At 38.8% G+C, this 26766-nt stretch overlaps 1 protein-coding gene across 2 annotated transcripts in view; it reads right to left on the bottom strand.

Moving 5' to 3' along the window:
- The window catches only part of LOC126281656 (protein SPT2 homolog), a 518200-nt gene that overhangs the window by 14321 nt on the left and 477113 nt on the right, over positions 1–26766 (bottom strand). For both annotated transcript variants that reach the window (XM_049980795.1, XM_049980796.1), the window contains 2 exons: positions 6171–6306; positions 483–643 (listed from right to left, as the gene is read on the bottom strand). In XM_049980795.1, coding sequence (XP_049836752.1) covers positions 483–643; positions 6171–6306 — 297 coding nt within the window. The remainder of the gene's footprint in view (positions 1–482; positions 644–6170; positions 6307–26766) is intronic.

Genomic DNA, 26766 nt, shown 5'->3' with positions numbered 1-26766 from the left:
GGAAGAGTTCAATGTAAAATTTGTTGTTAGAATGGTTTTGGAATTGGGTTGCAAAATGATGTTTCCAGTTAACTTTACATGTGGCAGAGTAGGTCCTCCAACAAGGCAGCATCATTAAATGCAGGTTTAGGGCTGAAAGTGAGACCCTTGGATAACACAGTTAATTCAGGAGGGTAGGTGCCCTAGGTGAGAGGTTGAGAATAATGTACTGTTGAGACAGGTTCTTGTGATAATGAGTTATCGTTGCTCTGGGAGGTAGTGCTGAAGGCTGGGAATGTTAAGAAGGTTGGCTAAGCATGGTTTGTAGGAGAGGCATGATGGCTGTTTAGGGAGCTGGTGAGGGGCAGGAAGGGAAACAGCACTGCCAAGTTAGTTTATGAGAAAACAAACAATTCAGATCACCAGCTGAGCTTACTGTCAATATTTGATAATGAAACTGTGACACATTTTATGCTGGACACTGCAGTATTTTACAAAGTTACCTTTGTGCTGTTTAAATCCTTTATGACACCTTTTGGTGCTCTTTGTGGAAAAGCTGGTTCTTCAGGTGGTGCCGATTGATACTTGTCCATTAGCTTGGCGTAGAATGCACTGGCTTCCTGAGATACATAACCATAATCATCTTCATCTGGCTGCGCTGGTCCTGCAAAACAAAGAGTAACAATTTTATAATTTAAGCTTCTTATAAAATGACACACATAACAGATAATTCTGCTGATGAATAAGAACATAAAATATAGAATGAACTGATAGTGTTGTTGGGCTTTATTTATCTTCCAGAAGGACAATTTCAGTACCGTCCATAGACACATTCTAGGCCTGTTCGTTCCTCCCTCAAGCATAAAATGTGAGGGGTTCACAAATGGAAGAGCAGGAGGGGCAGGTCAGTCAGACCCCAACTGAAAGGAGCCCACGCTGTGAAGGTTGACAGATCTTTGCCTTCCTTTGTCTAAACAATAAATGGGCCCCTGTCAGATGGGGTCCAACTGAACTGCCCCTATTGTTCACTGTTCTCAAAGAATGAGGAAGGAACAATTATGAAAGCTAAGTTGCAGTTTGTTATACAATTTAACCCTGCCTTTATGTTCCCAGAATTAATGTTTTCCCGCTGTTAACATTTTTAATCACTCCGGTAAAATTTCTTATGTTGGCAATTTTAATTTGCACCCATTTTTGTGTTAACATATTTTCCTGCAATTTACCATTTATGAAATAATGTTTGTGGAGAACAAAATGGCATAAAACAACACTGGCATTGCACTGGCCTTCGAGTAGTGTTTACAAACGTTACATGGTTAACTTTCTCAACACCAGAGTGCTCCATTAAGCAAATCTGAATCCGTAAAAGTTGGAACAATTCATGATTTGCTTCCTGCCGCTGCCAATCTCTACTTAGTGCAGTGGCTGGTGGGAGTAACTGTTTTGATAGAAGTCGTAAGAAGGTGTGACTACAGAGAAACAATCACTTGTCTCTTTTCACTACCAACTTGTTCTTTAGTATTGTGTGCTACAAAATAAGTAGTATCCTCTCATTATTGTAGCAACATTCTTTCAGCATTAACTTCGCCCTGTGATTATGATCACAGGCAGAGGACATCCACTTCCCAGTGTTTGTAATTTGATAATATACGGTAGATTCCTGTATGGTTCGTATATGCACTCAACACAATGTTGTTTGCTAACTAAGGTTGACAATGTTGGCAGCACTGACAAAACTGTTCCTACAACCAAGGAGAGCCAATTTGAATTGACACAGCTACTCTTGACAACTGCTGTGGCAAGAGTTTATTGTGTGAATCGTGTAGCGTGTTCATAGCCGTGTGTTAAGTGACCAAAATTTGTTCTTTCAAGTTTCTGACTGTTTTCTGTTGCAGTTTTGAGATGGAAAATACCTATGTTATGAAGAGACAGGAAAAATCTTTTCTATGGGAGAAGATAGAAATTCTCAAAAGTGTTGAAGCTCATCATGAAACACGTGTTGCATTAGCACAGAGTATAGGAATACCTGACTCCATGCTGAATACAATTGTGAAAAATTGAGCAGAATTAGTTTCAGGCAGCATATGCTTCAAACATTCCAATGAAGAGTATGATGTTGCATGAAAAGATGCTGAAAGTCACCAATGTGCTTGGGACCGAGGACATTACCGCAACTAATGGCTCGATTGGTAGGCTTAAGAAATGGTAAATTGTTGTACATAAAACTGTAAGTCGCAAAGGAAACAATGTAAATATAAAAGCCGTTAGTAAATTGCAGTGTGGCAGGTTACAGGAACATATGAAGCAATATAAACTGAAGGACATTTTCAACATTGATGAAATAGGTCTCTCTTTCAGCATCCTGCCAAACAAAACACCTACCTTCAACAGGCAAAATTTCCCATGGAGGCAAACACAGTAAAGTTTGTCTGACAGTAATGCTAGGCACAAACGTAGATGGTTCCGAAAAAGTTAAACCATGTGAGAATGGCAAAATGAAAAACAATACATTATTTTGAAAATATAAAATCACTGCCAACAATAAAGCATGGATGACACCAAAATTATTTGAGAAGCAATTACGTTGCCTTGAAAGAATGGGAACCCACAAAAGGAAAATTCTCTTTTTTAGTCGATTGATGCCTTGCACATCCAAAAAATATAAGTTTATGTAATGTGCAATTAGAGATTCTGCTATCAAACTGCACAAGCAAATTATGGCCCTCGGCTTTGGGTAGTAGACATGCCTTCAAAACATATTACAGGAAAGCAATTGTGAAAAAGGCTTTAACTTCAATGGGGGCTAGGAAAAATCCAACCTCCTTTAAAGTGCCAATTTTATATGCTTTGCACTTTATTTCCAAAGCATGGACAGAGGTTAAGACAGCCACCATCGCCAACTGCTTCTGAAAAGCAGGGTTCATTGAAGCTGATGAAGAAAATAGATCTGATACACCAGACCTGAGTGTTAATGACACTGAAAAACTACTTGCTTCATCACAGAAAAAGATGCGGCTGAAGAATCTGGTTCAAGATTTCGTACACACTTACTATGATGTTGTCACAGTGGAAAGTGTAGCTGTTGATGACTTGACTGACTTTCAGACAGAAGAAAATGCTGACAGTGCACAAAGTAAAATGTCAGTGATGATTACGACAGGGAAGTTCCCTCAACTGCAGTTGTAAATGCAGCAGTGCAAACAATAAAAAAATTATATTTCTGATGCAGATCTTGATAACAAAGCTTTCAACTGTTTATGAACTGGAAAACAACAAGGACAAAAATTCACCAAAAAAGTTAAAAACAACCCACTTTTTTGTGCTAAAAAGTAGTGACTACTGTACCCATTTGTTCAAACAGCATGCTTACTAAATAAAAATGGCTTATTAATGTTTTATAAAATGTGTGCTTCAAAGGCTACAGTGTAGTAAGTTACCCCTCCCCTGTAATCTTGGCTGTGGATACAGAACAATCTGTGTCATAGCCCTGATGGCTAGGCTGATCTGAAGGTGACAGTCTGACTGCAAGTTGACGAAGCAGTGAGTGTGAAATAAAGGCTGCACTGACAGATGGCTCTGCAGTGTAATGATAAATTTAATGCACCTTACAATATTTCAAGCACTTTTCTTTACAAAATCTAAAACAGCTAGATAAGTTGCGTGTACTGTGTACATCTACTGATATCAGTTTTGCAGGACAGTTATTTGATGTGGTTTAGAGAGATCTTTAATGCAGGTGTACACTTGAACTGCACTTTTTGTAGACTGCAAGTATAAATACTAAAACTGCCAAATATGCCACCTTTGTTTGGAAGGCACGTAAATCAACATGGCGGCTCATTGGTTTGCATTTTTTTTAGTGCTTTGTTGGGCCATAGTGTCAGTAAATGCCATGTCAACTGCTAAACATAGCACAAAATTCAGATAACTGTCATTAGATAATAAACAAGTTTTTGATGAGTATTTTGATGCATATCGTGAACATATACAAAACTACGAAAATGCAAGGGGGCCCTAGACGTAACTTGTACAGCTTCAAAAGTTATTTCCCACATTTTACAATTTCCTGCATTTTACACCATTTTTTTCAAGTCCCTTGAAAAGTGTAGAAGCAAGATTGTACTGTACTTTTAAGTGTGTCAGCATGCAGTAGTTGGAAATTCACCTTTGTACAGCAAGTAGTTTCTAGTCTTCTGCCTTAAAGTAATTTTAATGTTTTCGAATTCAACTTCCTTTTTGGTACAAAATAAACTGCTAGCTTTAAACAACAAACTCAAATGTGATTTTCCAGTACATTATTTTACTGCTAGATGTAATTTTTGCCTATAGTTACCAGTAACATAAACCAAGGTGATGGGCTGGTAACAGAAACATCTGAGGGCTGATACACATACAAACAGAAACAAAATGATAGAGTAAGTATGCAAAGAGATAGAGGGGCTGGCCAGTACTTACCTCAGCTCAGTACAGCCTATAGATAATTTTGTGTTTCTATCAGCTGTACTGAGCTGAGGTAAGTACTGGCCAGCCCCTCTATCTCTTTGTTAGTAATTGTTTCACATCTTTATATGAGATTTTCCATTAATTAGTTAGAGTAAGTATGCAGTTTCAATCACTAAGGGTATAAAGTATCTTACTTTGGTTTGCAATAAATTGAGTAAATTCTAAAGAAAGTGTTATACAATTATCAGGACATTAATAGGGAAAACCATGAAATCAACACAAAGTTTTTTCAGTGATTGTAGTCATGTTAACATACAGCAGTGAGAACTTAACAATGAACAAGTCAGACATAAGGAAATCAGGAGCTTTTGAGACTTGATTTTTAGAGGTCTGTACCAGACTTGTGAAAACTCAAGTAATGAGACAGATACGTAACTGAAGATATTTAATATAAATGAAGCTGGACACTAAACCAGGGGAAGAAAATACTGACTAACGTAATTCCAAAGACTTTACTACAGTATATGCCCATCATAGATCCAAGCCAGCCCACATTATGCTGACAATGGTGCTTTAAGTCTCTAAGCAGCTAGGGCTAACCGGCAATGAATACTCACATCTGATAAGCAAAACTAGTAATAAGTCAAATAATACCAACATGTGCAGTTTATCTGTACATTATAACGAAACAAATGGTAGAATATGTAATCCGAACAAGTTCCACATGTAATGACTATAGCTCAGAATGTGATTGCCACAATCTATCCAGAAAAGCCACACCATGGACTTATATTTTGTATGGGCATACCAGTGATGTTACTGGAAATTTTTAAGCTCTGTGATGACACTAAGATTCAAGATAAAGCTGTATGTAACAATGTAGTGGAGACCACTATTTGAAGTAGATCTGTTCATGGAGAAATAAAGTATGCCCACCCCCCCCCCCCTTCCTCTCATTTCATCAATTCCAAGTGAATTCCCACTTGAATTCAAGAAACTGCAGTTCCCCCCAAACGAGTGCTCCACAATGATGATAAATAATACGCAGGGTCACCAAGATTTGTAGTAGTTGATCTGCCATGGGACTTTTTCCCCATGATAAGTTTCAGGTGGCAAATAGGCTCACAACGCAACCTGGTTGTTTCGGTGTCACACACCGACTTGGCAAAAAAATCTGTTTGCAAAAAGGTACGATAAAAGTCCAACACACAAAGTGACACTTATACGTTCTAATAATGTACTAAAACATACGATTCAGTGTGTTTATTTTTATCCATTTCAGATTCAGTATCTTCCACCAAATCTATCTCCTTGTAGTCTGACAACAAACAACAAACAGGGACAGGTAGCTACAAACATTAAGCACTTGACAGACATTTACTGAACAGCTGAACTATCTCAAATTCTCCAAATTTTCCCCTTTCACCTCATGTATGATGCAAGACAAAACACATTCTTTTTCTCACTGTCTACTCATGATGCAGCAGTCAATATTACTTTTAAAAAAAAAATCTCATAAAGTAACAACAGTACGCATAGGTCCTTCTATGCCATCGTGATGAGCATCTGTGAGTGCATAATAAAAGGAAAAAATAAAATAAAAGTACAAGAGAAAATAATAAAATAACATTGGTGACAATATCTTCCTACCAATGTGCAAAATAAACGCAAAAAGAAGTAGGAAGAATATGTGCATTTAGACTGATTAAAGGAACTGAATGCAACTAATGGAAGCCACTGCTACATACCGCCCAGTGTCACAGCTGTGTTATCATTGTCAACTGCATCATCTATAACAGACTTATTTGCCGCTTTTGTCCTCTTGAGCATAGCTGCAACTCTTTTCTTCGCTTTCCCATCTTGTGAACGTAGTGCCAGTAGTTCCTACAGAAAAGACCAATACAAACTTGAAAACAAATTATCTCCCCAACAATGCACTATTAAAAATTAACACTTTGCATAAGAAAATCCATTAAATTTGGCATTATTTAAGAAGCTGAAAAAATTAGCACTATTAACAGTATGGCAACAGATAAAAGTAACACAATTCTTCAAAAACAATTGTGAAAGTTATAATAGGACAGCCTGCAAAACAGAGGATAGAAGTTGTAGGGTAAAATTTTGAATGTCAGACCAATAACATCTGAATGTATTAAGTGAAGGGTAATCAAGGATCAGTAATATCAGCAACATATATATGTTTAATGCACAATTATTGGAAAGTGAAGAAAATTTGGTGGCACATTTCAGAAGCTTATATTCTCTTCTTCTTTGAACAGCATATCATCCAAGTTTCGTTTCCATACAAAACCAAAACTACACTACGGCAAAACTTTAGCAGAAATGTAAACTTACATTCAGTACTAACAAATTTCACTTTTCAGGAAAGGTTTTCTTGCTACTACTAGAGTGCATGGTATATATACTTCCTTGTTGAGCTTTCATTAGTTATTTTGCTGCCCAGATACACTATGTGATCAAAAGTATCAGAACCCCCCCCCCCCCCCAAAAAAAAACATATCTTTTTCATATTAGGTGCATTGTGCTGCCACCTTCTGCCTGGTACTCCATATCAGCAACCTCAGTAGTCATTAGACATCGTGAGATAGTAGAATGGAGAGCTCCGAGGAACTCATGGACTTCGAATGTGATCAGGTGATTGGGTCACTTGTGTCATACATCTGTATGTGAGATTTCCACACTCCTAAACATCCCTATGTCCACTGTTTCCAATGCGATAGTGAAGTGGAAACACGAAGGGAGACATACAGTACAAAAACATACAGGTCCAACTCATCAGTTGACTGACACAGACCGCCGACAGTTGAAGAGGATAGTAATGTGTAATGGGCAGACCTCTATCCAGATCATCACACAGGAATCCCAAACTGCATCAGGATCCACTGCAAGTACTATGACAGTTAGGTGGGAGGTGAGAGAACTTGGATTTCATGGCCGAACAGCTGCTCATAAGCCACTCATCATGAAGGTAAATGCCAAATGACGCCTCGCTTGGCATAAGGAGTGTAAACATTGGACGAAAACAATTGACGACTGAACAGTGGAAAAACATTGTGTGGAGTGACGAATCACGGTACACAATGTGGCGATCCGATGTCTGGGTATGAGTATGGTAAATGCCTGGTGAACGTTATCTGCCAGCGTACATGGTGCCGACAGTAAAATTTGGAGGCGGTGGTATTATGGTATGGTCGTGTTTTTCATGGAGGGGGCTTGCACCCCTTGTTGTTTTGTGTGGCACTATCACAGCACAGGCCTACATTGATATTTTTAAGCACCTTCTTGCTTCCCCCTGTTGAAGAACAATTCGGGGATGGCAATTGTATCTTTCAACACAACTGAGCACCTGTTCATAATGCACACCCTGTGGTGGTGTGGTTACACGACAATAACTTCCCTGTAATGGACTGGCCTGCGCAGTGTCCTGACCTGAATCCTATAGAACATCTCTGGGATGTTTAGAATTGCTGACTTTGTGCCAGGCCTCACCAACCGACATCGATACCTCTCCTGAGGGCAGCACTCTGGCTGCCATTCTCCAAGAAACCTTCCAGCACCTAATTGGACGTATGCCTGCGAGAGTGGAAGCTGTCATCAAAGCTAAGGGTGGGCCAACGCCATATTGAATTCCAGCATTACCGATTAAGGGCATCATGAACATTTACGTCATTTTCGGCCAGGTGCCTGGATACATAGTGTAGCAAAGTTGATCTATTACTTTTAGCACCTAATTTCCCAATCTAATTCCTTCAGCACTGCCTTGTTTTTCTTTTGGCGATGTTCTTTCTATAACTCTTTTTCGCGTCACTATCTATTCCATTCCAATGATCTTCCAGGAGTTGTGCCATCTCTTACAAAATTTCAGTTTCCTCTACCTAAATTTTACTTCCCTTTGAAAATTTCTTATTAGTATTGTTCACAGCCTGCCCGATGTACAGACTGAATAACACGGGGGACAGACTACAACTCCGTCTCACTCCCTTCTCAACTACAGTTCCCACTTCATGTCCTTCAACTGTCTGGTTTCTGCAAAAGTTACAGGCAACATTTTGCTCTCTGTATTTTATCCCTGCTACTTTCAGAATTTCAAACAGTGAACACTAGTCAATTCTGTCATATACTTTCTCTAAATCTACAAATACTATAAAGTACAAATCTTTGATCCTTGGTGTTCTACAGCTTGTAAATATTTGTTAAAGGTCATCTTCTAAACACCATGAGCCTTACTTATGATGTTTACAGCCAAACTGGTATTTGGGTGTATAACCTGTCGTCAGTGGCATCTAGTACACAGGAAAAAAACAATAGTATGTATATCACTATTTACAATGTAACATTAGAAACACATTTTACATTAAGGCCAACTTACTCAATATGTTGCTCATGACAATTAACATCAGCTTTTATTTACAGTTGAGCCACAGTGTTTTGACATTCCATGTGATTTGAGCTGGTCTTAAGAAAATTAAAATTTAACATTAAACTAGAGTAAAAAATTTGTTTTCATACACTCTCTGCAAGTACATTTCACACACTTTCAAATGTGTTACATTTTTTTAACTTTCTTTCAATTTTCCACGTACAATATGGGCAAAACTGTCCCACTTAGGATTTTCATCATTCATAATGAACAGAAATAACCCTGGCCTTAGACTGCTAGTGCATTTCTATTACAGATGGGCAGGTACCATTAGGCTTTGAGGAGTGCTTGCTCTTTCTTTGTTACCCCTTCACTAACACGGACTGTCTGACAATTAGCTGTACAGTGCATACCATCTTTACTGTTACCCTTATTGTTGTGCCTACTCAACAACAGTGGTCATTAAAATTCAGGAGTCCGAAATAGCAATACAGTACACATCTTGTAACATTGGCTGACCATTGTTGTATGAATTGTAGTCGGTTGTGTGTTTACAACTGCATCTATATTCTGAAAAACCCGAAGAAGGTGTATGGCAGAGGGTATGTCCCATTGTGTCAGTATCAGGGTTTCTTCCTGTTCCATTCACATAGGGAGCATGGAAAGAATGATTGAATGCCTCTGTGCATGCAGTAATTACTCTAATCTTATCCTCACAAGCCCTGTGTGATTGATATGTAGGGGGGTTGATGTATATATCCCTAGAGTAATCACTTAAAGCTGGTTCTTGAAACTATGTTAACAGATTTTCTCGAGATAGTGTGCATCTGTCTTCAAGAGTCTGCCACTTCAGTTACCTGAGTATCTCTGATGACACTCTCCCACGGATGAAACAAACCTGTGGTCATTCGTGCTGCCCTTCTCTGTTTACATTCAATATCCCCTGTTAGTCTTCACTGGTATGTGTCCCTGCACTGTAGTGAGCCTACCTCTGTCACATCAATTTTAAAGTGTTGTAAATATTTACAGTGTACTGTACATATGCAACTGTGTCTCTTAATGTTTTAATTCATACATTACAATGAGGGGTAGGGGTAAGAGAAAATTTGTGCCACTGAATGTGAAACTGGAGGCTTTAAAAAGACTACACAAAGGAGAAACATTAAAAACACTTGCTGCTGAGTATGAAGTTGGTGAAGTGACTGTTGGAGACGGGTGTGGAAAGAGACAAAATTGAGATATTTTCATCAAACAAGTGTGCTATTGTATCACTTGAATGGAAGTCAATGAAGAAATCTGAGTATCAAAAACCAAATGAAGCTCTGTTCATTTGGTTTACTCAACAAAAGCAAAATTGAAATCCAATTTCTGGGCCTATTCTTCAAGAAAAAGCTGTAATTTTCAGAAACAATTATAGAAAGGTGAGGACGATTTTACGCAATGAGGGTTGGATAGGTGGAAGAAGAAATATGGCGTAAGGGAGCTTGAAATTTGTGGTGAAAAACTTTCTGTGGGCTCTCAAACTGTTAGAAAATTTTGTATGAAATTGGGAAAAATTATACAAGAGGAAAAGCTCACTCCTGATCAACAGTATAACTGTGATGAAACGGTGTCACATTATAAAATGCTTCAATCTAAAATTCTAGCCTCAAAAGAAGAAAAGATTGCTCACGGCTACAAAAAACACAGAGAGTTTAACAGTTTTTGCTGCATCGAATGCAAGTGGAGACCAAAACTGAAGCTGCTGGCAATAGCAAAGGCTGCTAAGCCTAGAGCTTTAAAAAATATCACTGCTTCTGCACTGCCTGTTGCACATGCACACCAGAAATCTGCCTCTGATGGACAAAAATATCTTTAAGAACTAGTTTTTAAGATTTTGTTCCAGAGACCAAAACATATCTAAAGATGAAGTGTTTACCTTCCAAAGCAACCTTAACACTTGACAATCCTGGTTCGCACACTGATGAGGAAGAACTACAATGTGACGGTATTCGTGCCTTGTTCTTACCCCCTAACATGACAAGTTTAAATATGGCTATCGACCAAGGCATTTTACAATGCTTGGAAAAAAGGTATCGTTGTAGTCTGCTTCAAACACTTCTAAAAAGAACAGAAGGTGAAAGAAAGAACTATCAAAGAATTAAAAAATTACGACAAAAGACATGGTTTGCCGGAGAGCTGAGTCATGGTCTGAAATAAAGATGGAGGGACTAATACTAACAAAGAGATAGATGGGCTGGCCAGTACTTACCTCAGCTCAGTACAGCCGATAGACACAAAAAACAACCGAAAATTTAAGTTCCTAGCTTTCGGAATAAATGTTCCTTCTGTGTCCGTTCATGCGCTCAGCCAGTTTAGTAGTTGTTAGACGAACTGTCCGCCTAGGAGATGTCCAATACCCAGTAGCGGAGCATGCCCTCCAGCATAATTCTAGGGACCTAGGAACCTGCTACACTGTATGTGCCATTTGGATTCTCCCACCCAACACCAGTCCCTCTGAACTGTGGAGATGGGAACTTGCACTCCAACACATCCTTTCATCCCGCCATCCCCCTGGACTGAACCTACGTTAACCAACCTCACTCCCATTTACTCTTCAGTCTTCTTCTCTTTCCCTTTCCTCTTTAGCCATTCATGCATCTTTTCATCCTACATCTTTATACTATACACCTCTTTACTTCTGTATGCATCCTCTTTGGTTTGAAGCTGGCACAGTACCTACAGTAGAATATCTTTGACTTCCCTCTGACAACCATGCCTCCATCCTTGCTACCCTCCCTGTTTTCCTTTCCCTGTTGCTTCATAACCTGGGTTGTGAGTAACTAAATCCACTTTCCTTTCTTCCCTTTCTTTCCCCTCTCTCGTCCCTGATGAAGGAACATTTATTCCGAAAGCTAGGAACTTAAATTATCGGTTGTTTTTTGTGTATCTATCGGCTGTACTGAGCTGAGGTAAGTACTGGCCAGCCCCTGTATCTCTTTGTTAGTATTTGTTTCACATCTTTATATAAGATTTTCCATTAATTATTTAGATGGAGGGACTAAAGCAGTCATGGAACCAAATTTTATGGAGCATAATAGGTACCTTCAGCACAGATGAAGATGACCTAATGTTGACAGAGCTGATGAAAAAGCTTACTGGATGTAAAAATTTGAATGTGAGCGATGTTTCAGAATGGCTGAATCGAAGTGAACAGTTTGAAGTGACTAATCTTACAGTTGTTGAAATGTTTAGTAAATCCACTGAAGATGGTGACAAGGAATTACCTGGAAACATTGTAACAGTGCCACATACACCGAGGGTTTGACAACACTAGATGTGGCATTGCTTTAAATCAAGCAACAAGTGGAAGCTATTCCAACTGACAGCATACTTCGTAGAAGATGGTTCGACATTGCTGCTAGAAAACGAGGTTCTATTTTAAAACATAATATATATTTTTGCAACTTGGAAATGTGTGCCCATGTATGTACATGAAACAAAGATATGTAACACAGTATTTTTTTATAATTATTATTGTGCTCTTTAATGATTGATTTATGATTTACCCATTGCTTAAGTGTTATTTCTGTACTATCTGAGTTTTTTGTCACCTGAGGTAACCTGAATTTTTCAATCATTATTGTGCTTTTTAAAGATTTATTCATGATTTATCCTTTGATTTAGTGATATTTCCATATTATCCAAGTTTTTTTGTAATTTGAGGTAGCCTCAACCCCAATTAGCTTGAATTACCAGGGCTCTACAGTATTTATAAATATTTTATACTTCATATACTCTATTCTTACATACTAATCATCCATGGTAAAGTATTTCACAAATATTGAATGCATGGCAAAGATGCAGAGGAATATGATTTCAGAAATAACAAGAAACAGGGAGATACACACCACATTTCATTACAATGCCCAGACTGAATGGTACAAACCAAAATAATTAAAAAAATATATGATGCAAATATCAAGATTTATAGGTCAATAATAAACTATAAGAAGCATTAAAGGTTAATTTATACCAAAAGTAGTAATTAATTAAGTACAAAATATTTATCATCACTTAGCAAATACTGAATAAAGAAAAAACCAATGTAGACTCTTTGCCCTATTTGTCAGTTCCATGTTTACATAATATAACAGTTACATCCAATGTGACCATGAAATTTTACCAATGTACACAAATGTTTTTGTTGTGTTCTGTATCAGATGCCACTGACAATGTGTTACACACCCAAATAAGAATTAGGCTACATAGTTTAAGTGCAAGTGCGTCTCTTGGTGGCTAGATGTCCTTTAACATCTATAAAAGTTGGTTTGCACTTTTTTTAAATCTATCTATTAAGATAAAGTTTTAGAGTATGCATTGCCTCAGTTGTTCCTACATTTCTTCATAAGTCAAGCTGATCTTCCCCATTGTCAGCTTCTACCAACTGTTCCGCTGTACTGTAAGTAATTTGTGTCAGTATGCATGACTTACAGAACTGATGGTTCAGTAGTATTAACACCTGTAGGCACATTCTTTTTTGGGAAGTGAGATTATCTGAGTCTTCTTGAAACCTGAGAATATTTTGCCTGTCTCATTTATCTTGTTAACCATATGGAATAGTTTTGACGAGGCTGTATTTACGAAAGATCTCAATAATTCTGACCGAATGTAGAATACTCCATAGGTCCTGCTCTGACTTAGGTCTTTCAATGCTCTGTCAAACTCTTCTTGTAGTATCATTTCTCCCATCCTATCTTCATTTACTTCCTCATCCTTTGCTATAAAGTTGTCTTCAAACTCATTTCCCTTTTATAGCATTCCTATATATCCCTTCCACCCCTAAGCTTTCCTCTTTTTTGCTTAGCAGTGGCTTGTCACCTGAGCTCTCAATATTCATACAGTTACTTCTCTTTTCTCCAACTATATCTCTAATTTTCCTGCAGGTGTATGGTTATCAACCAGCTAGCTTTTTCTAAACTCGTCCAACTTTCCAAGGCTTTTTTAATGCACAGTTGGCATTTTTTATTTTTAGAAAATACTCGGCTTTTTGGTAATGAAGTAGCATTTCATCATCTCACAAATTTTTGTGTGAAGTAATTGGACTGAAGTGTAAGTTGCTCACACCTGGCTATTTTTATTTTTGCAACATCAAATGTGTAATTCTTTGGAGAATCATTGTAGTCATTCATAGATGGTGTATACAATATCTCGATTCAAGATACTGTTGTTTGCCTCACACTGTCTCAATACTGTTACACACGGAAACAAATGCTTGTTAGTTAATCATCTGAAGTTGGAGATTCCTCATTTTATCACATTTAGAAATGCTGAGTCACTGAGGCTCTTTTTAAGTACTGTTGCCCTACAAGACTGCATCTACTAATTAGAAGTCTGTCATCTTCTCATATAAAAAATAGTGACAGCTGAAAAAGTCCTGCAACATCCAAAATTGGACCATATCTACAATCCTGGATGAAAACTCTACACTAGATCAACAAAGTTGATCTTTGCTATAAAAAAAGGTCAGAATGTCAAAACATTTTGAGAAATTCTGAAAATCTGCCAATTTTTCTAGTAACCCTGCGTCTACTGAATGTGTGTTTTTTTCTCATTGCATCTCAGAGGGCAAAAGAAAGGAACAGTTTGTTAATAGACTCAGTCAAAGGAATATTATTGGTCAAGTAAAATTTTAAGGATACGTTTTGGTTAATATTTCTCCTCTTCATACTGAAAAATAAAAGTCTCAAAGGAAGCACCACTGTAAAAGACTGAAAATTACATTAAGGTAATTGTACTTATTTGTGACCACACCATCATTTAACACTAATGCAGATTTTCTACACGAGACCTGAGTCTGTCCCAGAATATATAATGTTCAATTAACTAACGGAAATGCAGCAAAGTGGCGTCGTCGACAGCGGCCAATATTTTGACAGGTGACCACACTCTCATTTTCAAGATAAAACTGCAGCCATTAGGCAGGGGGCAAAAGCATATAAATCCTTGGCCTGCAGAGAAATTCTGGAAAAATAATGCAAACTCTCTCTCACACTCTGTAAACACTAGTGCCACCACACATCTAAAGATGACTCACACCAGAAGGTCATGATAGTGAAAACTAACAAACAACGGGTGAGGTAATTGGTTGTATTATGCAGAAAAATTATATGAAATGAATTTTGCGACCTCCATCTAAGATTAGGGTCCTTTTAGGGTCTGTTAAACATGGTCTTGTTTTGCATAAGAGGGGTTTCTATTGTATTCTTGCAGCTGTGGCTTGCCATATACTGGTCAGAGTGTCAGGACTGTGGAGGACTGATGTACTGAGCGCAAGCATCCCACATGTTTACAACATCTGAGAAAATAAGCTATTGCAGAGCACTGTCTATGCACTGTGCAACCTATGAAATATAACTACACAAAGATTCTATCCTGTACTTGTAGCTGTTGGGATAGTGTTATTGAGGAAGCAGTTGAAATCAAATCAACAAGTAAGATTGTATAGAGATTGAGGTGTTTGCTTAAATTCTGTCTGGAATCCTGCTCTCTTCCTAGACAAAAAATAAATAAATAAAATAACACGGAGCTGGAGTAAATGCCATATTACCCACTGTTCAGTAATTTTCACAATCGATAACTTCTTGCATTGGTCATTTTTTGTTGTGTGGTGACCTAGTGTTTACAGAGTGTGTGTGTGTGTGTGTGTGTGTGTGTGTGTGTGTGTGTGTGTGTGTGTGTGTGCACGCGCGTGTGTGTGCGTTTTACCTTTTCAGTACTGATCTGCAAACAAAGGTTTTAAATTCCCTTCTACAGTCTGTTGCAACCTGTGGTTGTAAAGGTACAAGCCGCCCATAGTGGCTCACCTTCACACATTCCTTTTTATATATTTTGTGACTAAAGCCCTTCTGGCCTGTTAATTATTTTATATGTGACGTATAAGTACTGCCTCTGTCTTATTTTTTATTGTTAGTCAGTACTTAGACTTTTTATATAAAAAATATATTTTCCTATAAATTTGTAACTTTGTTATAGGCCATTTTGTTTTAATTCTGATGAAGGCACTCGCAGAAGTGTTGAAACCTGGTCAATAGGACTAAAAGTAGTGACCGAGGGCTCATTTGTTTCAATTTTAATTTAGAAGCGGTCACTGAACGAAGCAGCCATGTTTAAAACTTTCCCTTCCACAATGTTTACTTGCTATAATTTTGCCTTGAAAATGACAGCATTGTCACCAGTCAAAATATTGGTGGCGGTTGATGATGTCACCCAGCTGCATCTTCTGTACTCCAATTGGAAATTTTCAATGTACGATTTTCTGCTCATATCGAGATTAGCATTATCATCACCCCAATGTGTAAATTATAAATGATTTATTGATTCTTAAACAAACTATCAGGCTTTTAAAAAAATGTTCTATTTCTTGTGAAGCAGTGTCCTGATTTTGATAATTCTGTATTGTTAAACCTATACAGATGGCAACTATCTTCCGTCTAGTTATACATGCTTTCATAGCTTTAGTTTCACCTGCTTTGCCATTTTGCACAGAGAGAGGGGGAGGGAGAGGGGGGGAGAGGGGGGGAGAAGGGGGGGGAGAGGGAGAGGGAGAGGGAGAGGGAGAGGGAGAGAGAGGGAGAGAGAGGGGGAGAGAGGGGGAGAGAGGGGGAGAGAGGGGGAGAGAGGGGGAGAGAGGGGGAGAGAGGGGGAGAGAGGGAGAGATTACTAGCACAATGCAGAGGTAGCAACCGATATTTTGGAACTATAAAAACCAATACCAAGGCTCCTCTAGGCACCAATTCACAGGCAATGACAAACACCGATGGACAGAAAAAACAATTTAGTACACAGCAGTTCGCCAGGCTAATAATTGTGGGACTGTGACACAGGAAAAACTGCAGATATGACCGATGTGCGCACAATAAGAACCCAAATTATCGTCTCCATCCTCTTAATGACATATATGCATCTACAAGGTATCTTTACACCTAAAGAAATACGGAGCAAGCTACACCAAGTCTACAAAAAGTCTGGTGTCTTCTGATGAATAGGATTACTGACACTGCTGACAATCAGACTTCAAAAAATCCTGTCAGTAGAGGAGTGTGTATCAAAGATAATTTCTACAATATAAAAATAAAACAGCTTGAGTTTAATAGTTGAAGAAGAATGGACTGGTTGTATTCTACTTACAGAGCCAGGAAAATATACATGTACGGTCAAGAGTTTAGAAAGCTCATGAATCGTGGCAGACTCCGTAAAAAACTGTTGCAAGAAACAAAAAATGGCATCTATCAAACAAAGGTAAATGCACGATGGAATGTAGCAATATTATGAAAAAGAAAGTTGCTACTCACCATATAGTGGAGATGCTGAGTCGCTGACAGGCACAACAAAAAGACTCACAAATTAGCTTATGGCCAATATGGTCTTCATCAAAAATAGACTACAAACAAACACACACACACACACACACACACACACACACACACACGACTGTAGTCTCTCTAGCAGTCTGGCTTTGTTGCCAGAGACTGCAGAGTAAGTGAGTGAGTGAGTGAGTGAGTGTGTGTGACACACGTGCATGTCCACACACACACACACACACACACACACACACACACACACACACACACACACATACATACCCACACTAGTGTTTCATCTATTTTTGATCAAGGCCATATTGGTCGAAAGTTAATTTCTGACAGTCTTTTTGTTGTGCCTATCTGTGACTCAGCATCTCCACAATATGGTGAGCAGCAACTTTCCTTTTCATAAAACAATAGCATCTGTTCTAAACGACTGATTTGTGGCACTGCAACAAGATGGCAGCTGGTCAAAAATTGACACTGCAAGAGCAAACAGATAAAAAATCTTCAGCCAAGACAACAACGTAACTTCTATTCTTTTCCAAAGCAGCTGAGGAGCTTGTCCCTTCCATGGGGCCAAATCATGGACGTGTCATAAACATAACGTAGAAAAACAAGTAGGTTTCCATTTGGATGACGCCAAAGCTTCCTCCTCGAAATACTCCATATAGAAATTCGTCCTATGGAAGGGACAAGCTCCTAGACTTCCTTACACGCCTGAACTCCATACATCCGAACATCAAATTCACTATGGAGACCGAAGCAGAAGGAAGTTTACCGTTCCTGGATGTCATGGTAAAAAGAGAGGATGGCACCCTGAGCCATGGGGCATACGGGAAGAAAACGCACACCAACCTGTATTTGCATGCAAATAGCTGCCACCACCTTTCGCAGAGGAATGGTGTTCTAAAAACACTGGTGCACAGGACGCGCACCATCTCAGATGCAGAGAGTCTACCCCATGAGCTGGAACACCTTAAAACTGTATTTCGGAAAAACGGGTACTGGGAATGGCAGATCAGGTGCGCTTTCCACCCCACCTCTACAGTACAGCGTGTGGAGATGGGCAAAGTCACGGAGGTAGAGATAGCCACTGCCAATATACCGTATACTGCCACACAATGGGGGAAAATAGGACAAATATTGAGGAAACACCGAGTAGGAACTGTCTTTTGCCCACCCAATAAAACACGAGCATTATTGGGAAGTGTCAAAGACGATCTCAGTTTGCGGAAGGCCAGCATATACCAGATGCCCTGTGAGTATGGGAAGACTTACACTGGACAGACAGTGCGCACAATCGAAGATCGTTGACAAGAACATCAGAGGCACACTCAACTTATGTACCCAACAAGTCGGTAGTTGAAGGGCACTGTTTGTCTGAAAATCAGGAAATGGACTACCAACATAGCAGGGTCTTGGCACAGACATCTAAATACTGGGACAACGTCGTTATAGAGGCTATCAAAATTCGTACCAGGGACACACTCATCAAGAGAGATTGCGGCTATAACCTCAGCAAAGCATGGGAACCGGCACTGAGTCTAATTAAAAAGAGGCTCAGCAAAGAAAACGAATGAGCGACCAGGGCGGACAAGGCAGTTACACCGATGACACCACAGACGCCAACGCCAGCCTCTCATCGACCGCCGACACGTGGCCGTGGAGAGAACGCCTTGCACGGAAAGGGGATTTAGGACGACCGCCCGCCCTCAGCAGCTCAGTTCGTCAGCACACCTGACAATGGCGACATGTCTGATTGCCGAAATATTGTACACTTTGGACCGGCAGTACACCCATGGACTGTTCGAGCAAGAAACAGGCCGGGAGAAGTTGAAGAATCATACATGATGACAGTTTACTGCTTTCATAAGTATCATGTGGCAAGATGTGCAATACAGGCAGTAATGCCTGTTGGCTCATTTGTGCAGGTGGACAGTTGAATGTGGAGTCCAGAACTGAGGCAAGGGGCACAGCAGTATTTCCCAAGTCCAAGAGCCACCGATGTGTGTGTCTTAATGTGGGAGGTATTAAAGAGTGGAACTAGGTTTAACACTGAATGACTGGAAGCATACCAGGAGTCACCAGCAGGTGTCCTCAGTGTGTGGACAGTGAAGAAATAAACTACATTTTATATTGCAAGTTACCTGAAACAATTTGCAATGTAAATGAAGGAACATTATACACTGGAGAATTACCAGATAAGGCACCAGTGCTGACCTCATACACGGGAGGATGAAACTGCTCTGTCCAGCAATACTGATTTGAGTTTTCCTGGATTGCTAAGGCAATTGCCATGACAGTTCCTTAATGTAGATCACGGCCAAACACTTGCACAATGTCATTAAAGGCATAATCCGTATCACTTCAGCCAGGCGGGTTACCTTCATAGTCTCGGATGTTATTGAATTTAGCTTATGTTAAAATTCAGGAGTAAGGTAGGAACATGCAATTTTTTTTTTGTTTTCTCCAAAAAAATTCCTGCCCCGAGATACACACCTCCAAAGATGACACTGCAAACACCATTTTGAAGATGCGAATTTCAGAATTTTTTTTTTTAAATGCTGTATCTCTGCAACAGTTCTAGATATTTTGTTTTTTTTTTATTTGAAGGATACTTGCTTTATGATTACAATGGTATCATCCATTTGGACATATCTGTGAAAGTTCTTTTACTGTCGCCTTTTGAATTTTTTTTTCTTCAAAAATGCAAATCCAGAAAAGCTAAGATTTTTTCCTGTTGATTAGTACCATGTAGTACTATATTCTCTTTAAAGGACAGCTTCCGCTTTTAAGCTAGACAGGCTTTATTTTAAAAAATAATTTATTTATTTATTTATTTATTTTCAAGGGTAATGTATGTCTTCACTGAAGTTGTTTCTTATAATTTCTTTGTTACAGTGTTTATTTCGACTGTCTTTGTTGCAGTTATTTCTTATCACTTTCTTTGTCGTGATTATTTCTTTTTAATTTCATTGTTACAGACATTTCTTACACGTTGTTGCTGTTTCTTGTCGGTTTCTTTGTCGTTGTCGTCCATTGCATGTTTCTGTATTGTAGTTGTCCAGTGCTAATTTGTTTAATGAAGAGGTGCCTAAGAAATCAGAGACCATCCAGAGAGTTCTGTGCTTTCATGAGGAATTTGCCAGTTGACACAGTTGTAGTGTTTGCGGTCAGACGGTGATGGTCGTTCTGGAACTCGACGGGGACGGGAGGACTTGTTCGACAGCTAATCAGATGACAAAGCAGCCATATTTAGCATCGCTCTACTTTCCCTAATCCAGGGAGGGGCCTAGAAAAGGTGGCCTAAACATAGCCCATCTCAACTCAGTGCAAGTGGCAAACTGCGGTTACCTGTTCACCAAAATCTGCGGTCGAAAAAAAATAATAAAGGAAATACTTGCATTAAACACTTTATGAATGGTACATGGAACATCCGTACTTTACTGGATAATGACCATAATCAATGTCCAGAGGGAAAGACAGCACTTATTGCTAGGGAGTTGGCTAGATATAACATTGACATCACCGCCCCAAGTGAAACACATCTTAGTGACTACGGAGAGCTGTGTGAACAGCTCGGAGGTTACACCTACTACTGGAGTGGGAAACAATCTACCGAAAGGGCAGAAAGTGGTGTAGGCCACAGAAGTCTTGGGAAAACCTCAGAAAAAGAACCAAGATTGGTTTGACGATACAGATGCAGAGATCAAAAAGCTTGTTAATGACTTCAGAGCATCTCTTCGCAGTCCTGATATTGACAAGCGTAAAGTAGCACATTACAACATGAAAGTCAAGGTGTGTGCCCTCAAAGGCAAATGGTGTCTGAATAAAGCCAATGAAATGCAATCATATGCTGACACAAACCAAACAGGCAGATTCTTCGAGTGTCTGAAAACTACCTTTGGTCCAAAATCAAGGAAGATAGCACCTGTTTATGACAAAGATAAAATCTGTTGGCTGACGCAACAGAGTGATACCCTTGCTCGGTGGGCAGGACATTTTGATGACAATCTTAATCCCAACCATCAGACGACTAATATTCCATACATAGAAACACTTGAAGGCCTGCCCGCCGCCGAACAACTTGCTGATGCCCCTTTGTTCAGTGAATTCATTTCAGCATTGGGTAAGTTGAAAAATAACAAATAAGCAGGGGAAGACAACTTACCATCACAACTTTATAAATATAGTGGACCAAACATTACGAACCCACTGTCTGGTCTAATTTCAAAGATTTGGAAGTGCGAAATAATTCCACAAGATTGGAAAGGTGCCTGCATTTGCAAAATTTACAAAGGCAAAGGTGACATTTCTGACTGCAGTTCTCACAGGGGAATCTCTCTTCTCTCAGCAGCTGGGAAAGTCCTGGCTCCTCAGCAGCTGGGAAAGTCCTGGCTCACATACTCAACAACAGGCTAATGCACCTTGCAGAAAAAGTGCTACTAGAGACCCAGTGTGACTTTCGCTCGAACAGAGGCATAATGGATGCCATATTTGTTGTCAAAAAATGCAAAAGAAAAGCTTAGAGCAACATCAGCCTCTCTTCATGTGCTTTGTAGACCCGGAAAAAGCATTCGACCGAGTCCCACGGGAAGCTCTCTGGATTATACTAAAGAAAACCGGCTGCCATGATGAAATTATTAACTTGATTAGACAGTTTCATGACAACATGATGGCAAAAATCCGCCAAGAAAATGAGCTTTTAGACCAGTTTCCCGTGACATGTGGTGTAAAACAAGGCTGTGTACTGGCTCCCACACTCTTCTAACTTTATTTCACAGCTGTTACGTGACACGCGACCAAATCCTGCAGTGGTCAAAAGGGTCTTGACTCGAGAACAGACAAAAGTGTCTTCAACATCTCTCGCCTCAGAACAAAAAGTTGTGTAAATAAAATATCTATCTTAGAAATTCTTTATGCAGTTGATTTATGCATGATGGCTAATTCTCCTGAATCCCTCCAAACATACATGAACCTGCTAAATGACTCCTGAAGAAGAGTTGGTCTAGTCATAAGCATAACCAAGACATAAGTCCTTCAATAACCACTTAGGGGTTCCAATACAGACGACTGCAGTATTAAGCTGGACAACAAACATTTGGAAAACGTGTCACACTTTAAATATCTGGGTAGCCACATTAAAAGTGACAACAGTCTAACAGAAATTGCAGCTCGTATAGCCAATACAGCCTCAGTTTTTGGCAAACTGTATCACCAAGTATGGAAGTCACATGATCTCAGACTACAAACTAAAACTGCAGTCTACAAAGCAATAGTATTACCAACTTTACTCTACGAATTTGGAAACCTCATGCTGTTATAAAGCTGACATTAGGAGGCTAGACACCTTTCATCTTCACTGTCTGAGATAAATTCTTCGCATGAAATGGGAAGACCATGTTCCAAACACAGAGATTTTGTGTCGTGTGAAACTGCCTGGCATTGAAACTCTCTTAATGAAACACCAACTGAGATGGATAGACCGTATCATATGCATGGACAAGGTGGCCAATACCTGCGATACAAAGACACCATCAAATGTCATCTCACGGCCTGTGGCATTCCGAGCAAATTTTGGGAGGAGCTTGCATTGCACCAATCAGAGTGGCGCTCAACTGTACACAGGAGTGTGGAGTAATTCAAGCATATCAGCCTAAAGAACCTGGATGATAAACAAAAGCTCCACAAATCTAAGCCCAAGCCTAATACATCTGTGTATAACTCCACCAGGCAACTGTATTGCACTTCGTGCGACTCGATCTTCAAAGCAAAGCTCGGTTTTGCAAATCACATCTGAGCCCACCATAATACGGACTGAACCACAATATGGACTGAACGACTGACGGAGGAGGACATGATGACAAGTGTGTTTTTGAAAAGGACTGCTTGAAATGCCTTCTGACTGCAGTCACAGGAGAGTGGAGTGTGCTAACTATTTGCATATCCATAAAAGAGTGATATACAAGACAAACAAAAAAACAGCAGACTTTGTTCAGGTTGGGAATAAGTGTTCTTGTTTGAAGACTGTTTCAAAGTGAAGATGTTTCCAGTGACGACTTTTTGTGTTCTAAATGTTTTAACAGAATAACAACAATGATAGTACCTGAGCAAGGTGAAGCCTCCCTCAGTGCAGATTATGCATCAACAGAGGAAGAATTAAATACCCTGAATCAGTCAACTACAGAAGTAGGTGTTAGTCCTGTCAACAAACCGTGGTCAGTGAAGTCGAGTCATAAGCTCTATGGATCAAGAGTGTGTAGAGAAACTACTAAAGCTATGGATGAATACACTACAGCAAAACTGACCACACTCTTCAAAGTAGGAATTCCATCTTCAGAAGAAAATAAACTAAAGCACTCTTGCATCTCTTGCCAGGAATTTTTCACAAATATCAATTCAGCTGTTGAATACTGTGCACTGTACAGTGAAGTGGTGCAAGTTTTAACTATTATTCCAGAGATTTTTCAAAGAAAACAATTTTGAACCACATTCCATCAGTATCAAAGTACACAGTAGGCAAATCAAGAAATGTGAGGTATGTAAAAAGAGTCTTTCGAAGACCAGATCCCTATTATGATCATCCTGTAGAATTTGCTAAGTTCAAATAGAAAACTGTTGCCTTTGACAGTTTCATTGATGAACAAGGTAAATGGTCAGTGACAGCAGAAGAACACCAGCATATGAAGAAATTGCAGCAACAACACATTGCAGAAGTGAAAGGGTGTGTACAGGCTAAAGAACTATGTCTAGTGCTTCACTGTGATTTTGCTGAGAACAAGAAGTACATGGGTATCACTGAAGTAATGACCAGGTTTCAAATTTTACAGGAGTGACATATTTTCAAAACAAGACCACAAGTTTGCAGTTACAAGTGATGACACAGGACAAGCTTTGCTAGCAATGCGCAAAATTCTTCAACAGCAAACAGGGGCAGAGAAGGTCATCAATATTTCTGCTGGTACTACTAGTCATTTTAAAAATAGTTGCCAGCTGTTTGAATTGAGTAAGACACTTGTGCCAACTGACTGGGTATACAGCGCTACTGGTCATGGGACAGGGCCTTGCAATGGTGTAGGAGGCCTGCTGAAGCACCATGCTAGAAAACATAATCTTTTCAGAACAAATACAGCTGCAATTCAGAATGCTGAGGATTTTATGAGAGTCATGAAATCTTAAAAACATCCACAGCCCTCTTTCTGTTGTCCAAAGAGCAAATCGAAGAATTCCGTGAGCAGAAAAAAGAAGAATGGTCCAAACTAACGACTCCTGTGAAAGGAATTCAGAAGACATTTTTGGACTCAAAGTGATGGGCAAACTCATATTGCACACACTTTAAAGAACAAGAAAGAAGAAATTTCGTTGGTTCTGCCAACACCTCACAAATAGCAGATTCACTACCTGAGAAGGGGGGATATTTGTGGCAAGTGTGTATGACTGACTGGTGGATTGCAAAGATTATAGATACTAGTTATGAGTTAAATGAAATGTAGTGAACTTCATGCTACCACATGGACTAGCTACTGGATACAGGTTTCCAGCTGAAAGACAGCAACAATATCATTAGTGCTCACTTCCTGTTCACATTGTTTTGAAGAATGTAAGTGCTCCAGCTCCTATTTGTTTAACAGGAAGGCATCACTCCATATCAAAGGAAGATACTAAAGCAGTGGAACACATTTTTAGTTCATTGACTGGCTAATTTATGTACAAAACAGAGTGCACAGAAGTTGTATAAACTGAAACCTTCAAGTCTTTGAACCTTTCACATACATTTTGGAACCATTTAAAATGCTTGGAAATGAGTCTCTTACTCATCTTTCAAAATGAAAATTAATGTAAATAAGGCTAGGTTTTGATTTTTATGAGCCTATTATGTGATAATGTGGTAATAAAACAGGTTTTATGTATGGCAAAAATTTCAATTGTTTATAAAACCTGTTCGACCTAAAAATGGAAGCTCTCCTTTTCAGGGAATATAGAACTATATGGCACTAATCAACAGAAAAAAATCAAAATTTTATGGTTGGCATTTTTGAAAAAGAAAAATATATATATATATATATATATATATATATATATATATATATATATATATATCCATAAATTATAAAAAACGTTCAGAAAGCTATAGTAAAACAACTTTGACAGGTAAGTCCAAATGGAGGATTTCTCTGTAATCATAAAGCAATTATCTTTTAAATTTTAAAAAAATTGAACTGTTCCAGAGATACGGCATTTTAAATTTTTTTCCAAAATTCGCATCTTCAAACTTTTGTGCAGTGTCATCTTTGGAGAACTGTATCTTGGAGCAGAATTTTTTATTATTATTATTATTTTTTTTTTTTTTTTTTTTTTGTTGAGAAAACAAAGAAGTGCGTGTTCCTTACTTAATCCTTCATTTTAACATCATGCCTAATTCAATAGCATCTGAGACAACAAAGGTAAGATTTTTTTCTAGCCTGCCTGAATCAATATGGACTATGCCTAAAGAATCTTATGAATGCTGTCTGTTATATTTTGATCTACTGAGTGGCACTTTATTATCTAGACAAATCCTGTATCATGGTGAGATGATCCTCAAATGAAATAAGATAAATAAATAAATGTCATGGCTTCCTCTTTCTTTATAACTTCATTGACCCTCACAAGATGAGCACACCATCTTGGATACAGTGTCTTCCCCAAGAACTGAGAGCCGGACACTTTCGAATGGTACTTTGGAAAAACAGTTATAAGGACTGGCAGATTAGATGTGCTCTGCGCCCTACAACTGCAGTATGACACGTTAAGATAGATGAAGTTACAAATTTAGGTGGTGTTGCCTCTACTAAAACACTTAATTAACTTAGGTCCTATCCTTATTTTTGTGTGTTCAGGTACTGTCTCTTGTCCAAAACATATGCAACAACGGCATTAGCCACATCCTTTGCCACCATGAGGGATTCAATACTCTAGTTATACATGCTCCCATATGGAACCTAGCAGATACCCTTGAAAACGGTTTTAGCAGCACAGTACAATATGGCTTCCGTAACATATTCTTTGTTTTTACATTACTAGTGATGTACTTTCATCTGTTCACAAGTAACTAGTAAACACACGGTATTGCAAAAAGCTGCTTATTGGATCTGAAGAAGACCAGTGATGGTTGCAATGCATTAGTTGTGAACAGATAAAATCAATGTTAGATTATAAAACTATTAAAACATAATATCAAGTATGGGTGTCTGTCTTGACAATATGTTGGATTTTTCATAAAGGACTTGTTTTTAATATTTTTTTTAATGTGTCAGACTTTTCAAACTGACACATAAATTATTAATGAACTCTATACTTGCATTCTGAACTCATTTCTGTATCAACCTAAAACGGAATTGAGTTCAAAACCATTTTTCTCTTCAGGTTTTTGCACGTGTAAATGCTGATTTCCAAATGCAATTTGTTGCCAAAGACAACTGCATGTATTTCAGACTCCTTAGTACACAGAAATGTCCTCCAGTCAAAAATGCATATATTCTAGGTAAGCTATTAATATGTGATAATAATTTATAGGAAAATAATAAATTTAAAAAAAATCCCAGCGAAGATGGCGCAAATTGATAATACATGTTT

This window comes from Schistocerca gregaria, chromosome 7, assembly GCF_023897955.1.
Source record: "Schistocerca gregaria isolate iqSchGreg1 chromosome 7, iqSchGreg1.2, whole genome shotgun sequence".
Lineage (NCBI taxonomy): Eukaryota > Metazoa > Arthropoda > Insecta > Orthoptera > Acrididae > Schistocerca > Schistocerca gregaria.
This window is presented reverse-complemented; position numbering and strand designations above follow the sequence as displayed.